The sequence below is a fragment of the Camellia sinensis genome, chromosome 5 (genome assembly GCF_055761805.1).
Source record: "Camellia sinensis isolate YWXY chromosome 5, ASM5576180v1, whole genome shotgun sequence".
NCBI lineage: Eukaryota > Viridiplantae > Streptophyta > Magnoliopsida > Ericales > Theaceae > Camellia > Camellia sinensis.
In genome coordinates this window covers 209,157,065-209,165,697 of record NC_138965.1, presented here as the reverse complement: position 1 = coordinate 209,165,697, position 8,633 = coordinate 209,157,065, and the positions used below count along the sequence as shown (strand labels likewise).

General features: G+C 35.8%; 1 protein-coding gene across 1 annotated transcript; it reads right to left on the bottom strand.

Moving 5' to 3' along the window:
• Positions 1-2,106: 2,106 nt before the first annotated feature.
• Positions 2,107-7,947, bottom strand: LOC114320285 (equilibrative nucleotide transporter 1). Its single transcript, XM_028267427.2, has 2 exons — positions 7,259-7,947; positions 2,107-3,214 (listed from the first exon to the last, which is right to left on the bottom strand). The coding sequence occupies exons 1-2, from the start codon at positions 7,806-7,808 to the stop codon at positions 2,487-2,489; spliced, it is 1,278 nt and encodes a 425-aa protein (XP_028123228.2). The 5' UTR covers positions 7,809-7,947; the 3' UTR covers positions 2,107-2,486.
• Positions 7,948-8,633: the final 686 nt, after the last annotated feature.

Genomic DNA, 8,633 nt, shown 5'->3' with positions numbered 1-8,633 from the left:
TTGTTTGTAATTTACCCACAAAAAACACAAAAAAACCTAAACCCAAAAAAAAGAGAGGAAATACTCCGAAAACAATAGTGGAATATAGGAGCTTGTATTTGGTGATTGGTGGGAATAGATTTGACTGTTATAATAATATAAATTCTAAATTTTTAATTTTGTTAATTTAAATTTTTAATTTTTAATTTGTCTTCATTTTAAATTATTTATTTATTTTCATTAAATAAAATTGACATAAAAATTAATATTTTAATCATTAAACTTAATAAAAATGATATTTTAAACATTATATATACACCTACATTATGGAAATAGGCTTATAGTTTTGATTGAAAACAATTCAAAAGTTATGATTTAAATTGATGAAATAAAAAATTCAGGATTTCTATTATTACAATGGTGAAATTCTGATTTTTTTATGAGATTACTCTTTTTTTTCTTTTTGCACAGAAAAATTTGACTCTTTTAAATTAAATCTCATTTCTCTCTCCCTCGATCTTCTCTCACTTCGACACCATCACGAAGCTCGCTCTCCGATGCGACCGGCGATTTGTCAGCCTAGATGATGACGTCCTGGTTCTTACCTTGCTCCGTTGCGTTAACCTTATGTGTCTCAAGCTTTGTGGTTGCCGCGAGCTCACCAACCTCGGCATGGCTGTTTTCGCCAAGAACTGCAAGGATTTGAAGAAGTTCTCATGTAGATCTTGCATGTTCGAAGTCAAATGCATGAACATAGTGCTCGATCACTGTTCCTCTCTTAAAGAGCTCTCCATCAAGCGCCTCCGTGGCATCAATGACGGCGGTGAACCTATTGGCCCCGGTGCCGCCATTTCATCTCTGAAAACCATATGCTTCAAAGAGTTCTACAATGGACAGTGTTTTAGACCGTTCATCGTTGGAGTGAAGAATCTGAAAACTCTGAAATTGTTGAGGTTCCAGAGAAAATTATATGTTCTAGAGATAACCCACTCCATGATCGGTCATCAATAGCACTCAAGCCACTACTACTAATCAGTCAAAAGATGAAGAGGATGGATGCGGGATGAGATGGCCATCCACTATATTTGGACCAACTTGTGATTGAATGGATGTAGTGACGATAGATTGTAAGCTGCTAGAGCTCCAACTTAATGATTTGATTGTGTTCTACAACTTGGGCGCCTATTTAACCTCTATAGGAGCCAAATTCAATGGCTTCGATATACAATCCAGTGAGTCTCTCTCTCTCTCTCTCTCTCTCTCTATATATATATATATATATATATATATTGGTTATTGTTATTGCTTATTTGGGTTATCGATTTGTGTATTGCACATTGTGATTGGGAAGGCAATCAAGAGAAAATCTATAAATTAGAATTCAGATAATTTCTCTAGCCTTCCCATAATTTATTTGGAAAGATTCCCTAAATGTATGTATATTGGTTGTTGTTGTTACTTATTTGGGTGTTCAATTTGTGTATTGCACATCGTGATTGGGAAGACAGAGAAATTTTATGATTTGAACCCAAAGAAATTATTGCGAAAATCAGAGAAATTCTCTGAAAATCTAGCCTAGATAGCCTAGAAATCTAGAGAAAATCTCTAGACTAGAATCCAAAGAATTTCTCTAGCCTTCCCAGAATTTCTCCGGAAAATTTTTTTCTGAATCAAATTTTCCTCTGAATCGATTTGAGGGACCTTAAACATTATGAAAAATATTAAATATCCTTTATATTATAAAATTTTAATACCAAAGACCCTAAAAAAAATTCCCTCTATTTAATTCTAAGTGCATAAAAAATATTTTAGCTTAGTCCACTAATTTAAACTGTCATTGAAGTCAATAAAAATCCACTTTAATAAATTACACTTCTAATCGCAAAATATGTGATATGTGTCATTTAAACTCACTTTAAAAGTAAACTTTAGTCTCCAAAATATATGATATGTGATTTTAATATCTAAAATTATACATGTATCATCGATTTTAACAATATCTGAATAATTAAAATCCAACAATGGTAGAGCACTGAACAAAAGCCCAATAACCCAACAAGAAATAGTCCAAACATGGGAAGAAAAAGCGAAACATGGGAAGAAATAGAACCATATACAACACTCTCGTAATAAATATCACAACAGATTTTAAACTTCTTTCTATACGAGTGGAACTCACAAGTAGTGAAACATAAAAGCGGTAGTTGCAATCCTCAAAGTTTGATTGCACATTCCCACACAGATAAGTCAATCTAATGGCCTGTTTCTTTAGGTAAAAAAAAGAAAAAGAAAAAGAAAAAGAATAGAAAGAGGTATTTTCCCACATGATAGCTACTAATGTACAATTTTCAAGTTGCTTAATAGCTTCACAACCCTTTGCTTCAGTATGGAAGTAGAGGATCGAATTACCAACACAAGGATTAGAGACTTTTACACAATGAGAAAAACAGTAGGTCAACAGAAGGGCCATTCCAGATTTATGTGGATATTGTGAAACTGCTAGGGCGTCATATGACCCAAAACCACGCCACGATTGAACCAATTGCCAGGCCAACAACCAAGAGTAGAACCATCACGATCCCCGCAGTCTCGGCATGTAGCAGCTGGACGGTTTTGGGAGCCAAAATCATTAAGACACTAGTCAAGTACCCATTTGTGAGGCCCAAAAGACATGTCAGCAATGTCACCGGAACCTCTGTTCGGAAGATTTCAGGACCGTGCAAGCAACCCCAGAAGAGAGGGAGAAACAATAATCTTGCAAACGACGAACCAATTGCAACACTTGCATTCCCGAGGAGATAGAGAGCGGTTAGAGACTTCCCAACTAGATCAAACACGTTGTAGCTCGTGAGGAGGAGGATTGGGTACCAGTCTTTTAGCGTCTGGGAATGGACATCTTCGGTGATATAACCAGGAAATATTGACAAAGTTACGACGTATATGATGAGGATTCCAAACCCATACCATTTGATTCTACCGACGATATTGAACAAGGCTGATCTCCATAGTGCCCCGGTCAGGACACCGTTCTCTTCTTGCTCATTTTTAGCTTGAGTCTTCAAATCGTTGTAGTACTTAATAACTGGTAGCCTATGTGCCACATTGTAGAAAACAACACATATGATCATCACAACAATGCTGACAATGAAATAGAGAATTGCACTTTGTCTCAGGCCACTGGTGTCTTGGGGATATACAGCCTTGGTAAAAATCCTTAGAAATGAAACAAGGACACCTGCGTCAATGTGTAAAAGATTAAGCTGCTTTTGTTGGAAATTTCACTTGCAAAACTTGCATATGAGGGCAACAAAATAAAAAGGATTGAGCTTTTCATTTACATAAAAAATGTATAGACAATAAAGTGTAGTCCACCTTCTTAATGTGAACCCACAATGATGAAGTTGCTTCACTACTTTGCACCAAAATAGATTTGAACCTTCTCATTATGACCTACTATAATTAACTAACTTCACTGTTGTAACTCCACACAGTTCTTCCCCGTAATCACACAAACTCAGATACAAATAAGCACATGGTTAGATACGTAACATACAAACCAACACCAAAATGCAAACCAACACCAAAATGCATACATAAATTAAGGACTTGCATGAAAGGCTGCTTCTATTACTGAGCCCTTTAAGGCAGACTTGTATGTACTAGAATAAAAAGAAGTTCAATTTCAGTTGTGCCTTTCAGCATCAAACTAAAGATATTAAAGCATAACAAAAATTTTGTCCTTGGAGATAGATAATTGCACTTTGATTGCGTTATTGATATAAATAGAAAAGAAGAAAGTAAGGTAGACACAAAAAAAAAAAATCGTTCTTTTTCTTTGACTTCACCCGATAAAAAATCCTGCCATTTTCAAAGGAGAATAGAAGAAATTTTAATTTCACACGGTATCTTAATTGGATTATATGTAATAATCAATAAATTCAATGTGTCAAATACTACCAACAATCTAATCTATTCTATAGATTAGATATTCAGACTTTGACCTGACGATCAATCAACACCAACATTATTCTTTATTAGTGTCGAATAGAAATTAAAATGGGATGTGGCCAAGTGGTAAGGCAACAGGTTTTGGTCCCATTATTTTAAGGTTTGAATCCGTCCATCCCAGAGCATATTCCATCCTAATTACGTTTTGAATGACTTTCTGTTCGAAGGTCTAATATTGAATAGAATGTGATTCTTCTTTTTGCTTCTTAACGATTTTTCCCTAAATCATTTTTTTTTTTTCACAAACTTGAACCGAATCAAGTTCAAATGAAATGACACATAACTGAATGTATTTGTAATCCAGGTAAGATAGGAACATAGAGCATAAGGATTTGAATTAAAAAATAATAAATAAATAAAATCAAGCGTGTCATTTCATTTGAACTTGATTATCTTACCCGATTCAAATCCAGGTAAGTTAGCTACTTCGAAAAACCTCTCACAATAGTTAGGATTCATTAAAAAATCGATAATCAATGCCTTTCCTCACAACCGGCACTAATATATTTTTAGCCTATTATTAGATCGGGTAATCATTAAAATTAAGAACAGAAACTTGTTGAAATTTCTTTCCCTAAAATTAATTAAAGAATCAGCAGTGGTGAATATATGATATTTTAATGTGTAAGTGGGATACCTAAGACAAATATGCCTTGATCTTAATCATGAAATTCATTGTATACAACGAAGTAAAGGGGTGCCAACTTACACAATGATACTACGTGTTTGGCTCCCTTCACCTTTCTAAATTAGAATAATAACTTGCCATGTCTGCAATTTGGTGAACTAATGTATACAACATCTAAAGAACTACAATAACACGACACATTTAATAGTTGACTACCAAGTAGTGTTTTACTGCAAAATTATTCCACTTCATTCAAATCCCTCACAAATAAGACCCCACTAACAAAATTGCCAATAGTAAGGAAACAAATAAAAATCTTACCAACAGACACAAACTAGGAAGCACGGATACAGATAGGGGATACGGATACAATACGATACGGATACGGCGATACGACAAAATTTGAAAAACTAGGATACGGATACGGCGGGGATACGTTCGTAAAAAATATTATTTTAACAATTTTTAGTAATGCAGTATGCATAAAAATAAAACCTAAAGCAAAAGACAACTTGATAAAGAAGAAAGATTCCTATAAAACTAAGAGTCTTCAAGGTCAATAGCTTCAACATGTTCCCCTTCATCAGTGAATATCACAAGACCTTAGCTAAAGCCAAAAAACTATTCTTAAATAAAAATTTTAGCAAATATACTTTTTTAAGTCATCAATGATAGCCTACGAAGCACGGATACGGATACGGATATGGTGATATGGGGATGTGGATATGGCAATACGTCAAAACTTGAAAACGTATGATACGGGTATAGCGGGGATACATTCGTAAAAAAAAAAATTTATAATTTTAATAATGTAATATGCATGAAAATAAAACTTAAAGTAAATTAATAAATAAAGAGAGGGATTCCTATTAACCTAAAAGTGCTCAAACATTCATAAAACATCCAAAACTAAAAGCAAAAGCAAAAGCAAATACAAATTAAACATCATCCTTACATGCCAACATCAAAAAAAGAAAGAGAGCGGAGAGAAGAAACGTGAGAGAGTGAGAAAACGAGAGAGAAGTGAGAGAGACAACAAGGATACATCAATTTGACAAATTCTATTACTTTAACTCTCACTATATTCCTCTTATCAAAGAACTAAACAAAATATTATAAGTAATATGTAACTTCGAGTATCCGATACTTTAAAATTAAGTATCCGATACTTCAAAATTAATAAAAAATTAATTAAGAAGTATCCGATACTTTTAAAAATATCCGATACGTATCCGCGAGTATCCGATACGTATCGGTATCCGATAAGTATCCGATACGGATACGTCACCCTTTTTGAAGTATCCGTGCTTCATAGGACACAAATAATGAAGTATTTGACGTAATGGGACTTTACTGATTTTCTTTAAAGCTGTCTTCTTTGCATTATGTTTGTTCATCAAATTGTTAGTAAGAAAAGCTGTACTGTAACTAAATAAAGCCACCTGCCATTTTTGGTTAAATCATGACACAGTAGTAGATAACTAGGTAAAAAGGGATCAACTAATGCGGAATAAGTCTAGAAATATATAAATCGGTCACAGAAGCATACCCATAATGTATATGGAGGATAAGATTTTTCAAAATTAAACAAACCCTATAAGATCTTTTTTTCCCCATTTATGTGTATTTTGTGTTTGTAGCAAAAACTGCAAACTTAAAATCAACTAATGATAATCAAAAGCAATAGTGAACTCATGAAGAAATGGTAACAAAAAGCAAGGCCCTAATTTTTATAGATTTAAATTTTGTATGACATTTTGCAATAGTAAACAAACTCACAGCAAGAGCAAAGCAACTCAGATCACACCTCATGAAAATTTGACATTTAAACCCCCGCCCCCCCCCCCCCCCCCAAAAAAAAAAAAAAAAAAAAAAAACTGTTTTCCAATCCCAGAAAACACCCAATATCCAAAACAAGGTCAAGATCATTTTTCATGAAAAATTGACGTTTATTAATAATAATTTAAAAAAAACACCCTTTGTTTCCAATCCCAGAAAGGGTATGGCTTCAGTCCAGACTAGACCGTGATATTGGGCCCATAGGGGCTCACGGGTCCTATTTTGATAATCTAAACCGTTTAATTTGTAGAACTCGTCGAGTATTATATGCCTGAAAAAAATCACGTTGATCGGATATCGATAGTTATATGATCAAATCAGTTTCGTATTAACAAAATTAAACAGTGAACAAATTAATGGTTGACAAAAAAACTTTTTTTTGATCACACAGCTATCAATATCCGATCAACGTGATTTTTTTATAAACACATAGTACTCGACGAGTTCTATACACATTGAACGATTTAGATTATCAAATCGAGACCCGTGAGAACGGTTCAGATTATCAAAACGAGACCCGTAGTAGCCCTCACGAGCCCAACAGCACGGTCCAATCTGATCCGGCCCCAACAGCACGGTCTAATCTGATTCCGAACTGGATAGAAGCCATACCCTCCCAAGACCCAATAATCAAAATACTCTGTTTCCAATTTCAGAAAATACCCAATATCCAAAACAAGCTCAAGATCACACTTGATGAAAATTGGACATTTAGAAAACCCCAAAAAACAAAAACACTCTGGTTTCCAATCCCCAAAAATACCCAAAACCAAAAACACGTTACATTTTCGATTAGATCAGTACCTGAAGCAGCAGTGCCAGCAACAACAGCCTGCATATACCGATCAGGCAACTGACCAGCAGCCCCAATGATCCCACCCTGAACCAACGCATCGGCGATACCCGAAAGAGCCACCGCGGCCGTAGTCACATAGAACCCATCATAGATGCCAACCCGACCCTTAATGTAGACCACATCCATGATCGGAACAACGAGTAGAGAGACAACGAAGAGAGCAAGACCAACATTGATGCGAATGTAGGAATCGGATTTGTGGGCGTAGAAGACGATGAAGAGGAGGGAGATGACGCCGACGACCATGTAGGCGACGGAGAAGACGCGGTCGACGGAGGCGTCAGGGTAGAGGTAGGAGAAGTAATCGACGGCGGTGATGAAAGCGTTCCAGGGGAGGAGGTAGCCGGTGCCGAGGGTGAAGTAGATGAGGTAGGCTAAGTGGAATGAGTCTTTTGGGATTTTCTCGGCTTGGAGGAGAGAGATTGACTCTGAATCGCCGCCGTCTGTGGTGTTTGTGGTGGTGGTGGTGGCGGTGGCGGCGGCGGCGGTGTACCCCATCGGAGATCTTCTCTCTCTTCGGTGGGTCGTCGCCGGATATGAGTCCGATGTGGGTTAGGTTTGTTTGGGTTTGGAATTTTGTTTCAGGTCGCATGTGGAAACTGTGATGGAATTTGATATTGGGTTAATAACATAGTATTCAATAAAAAAAAAATATAATATCAAGATTAAAATATCAAATTATTTATGATAAAGCCTACTACTATATTATTAGTAGTAATACTAACTAGTGCTCCCACTCATTTTCCATTGAGTATACTCTTGGGAGCAAGGATCCCTCCCTAGCCACCCTACTTTAATTTCTTACTTGATGGGTTTTTGAGTTGATTTTTGGGTTTAATTTTGATAATTTAAATAGGTTATATTTTAAAATTTATCATATATATTATATTTGTAAAAAATTAAATCGATCGAATATCAAAAATTATATGAATTAAAAGTTTTATTAAACAATGAAACTATTTGTTAAATTTCTTTAATAAACGGTTTTTAATTCTTTCGATATTTGATCATTTTGATTTTTTACAGGTATGATGTACATGATAAATTCTAAAATATAAATAGTTCGAATCATCTAAATTAGACTAGGGGTGTAATTTTGGCTCATGGCCCGCCGGCGACCTGAGGTGGGCCCGGCCTGTTTAGGCCCGAGCCCAAGCCTAGTCCGAGGCCTTGGGCCCGGGCCTGGGCCATTGTTTTGAAGCCTGGCCTGGCCTGTGGGCCCGACCTGCTTGGCCCGCTAAAGGCCCGTCCAAAAGCCCGGCCCACCCGATGCCTAGTGTTATTTTTAATGAAAAATAATAAAATTTTGGTGAAAAAAATAAA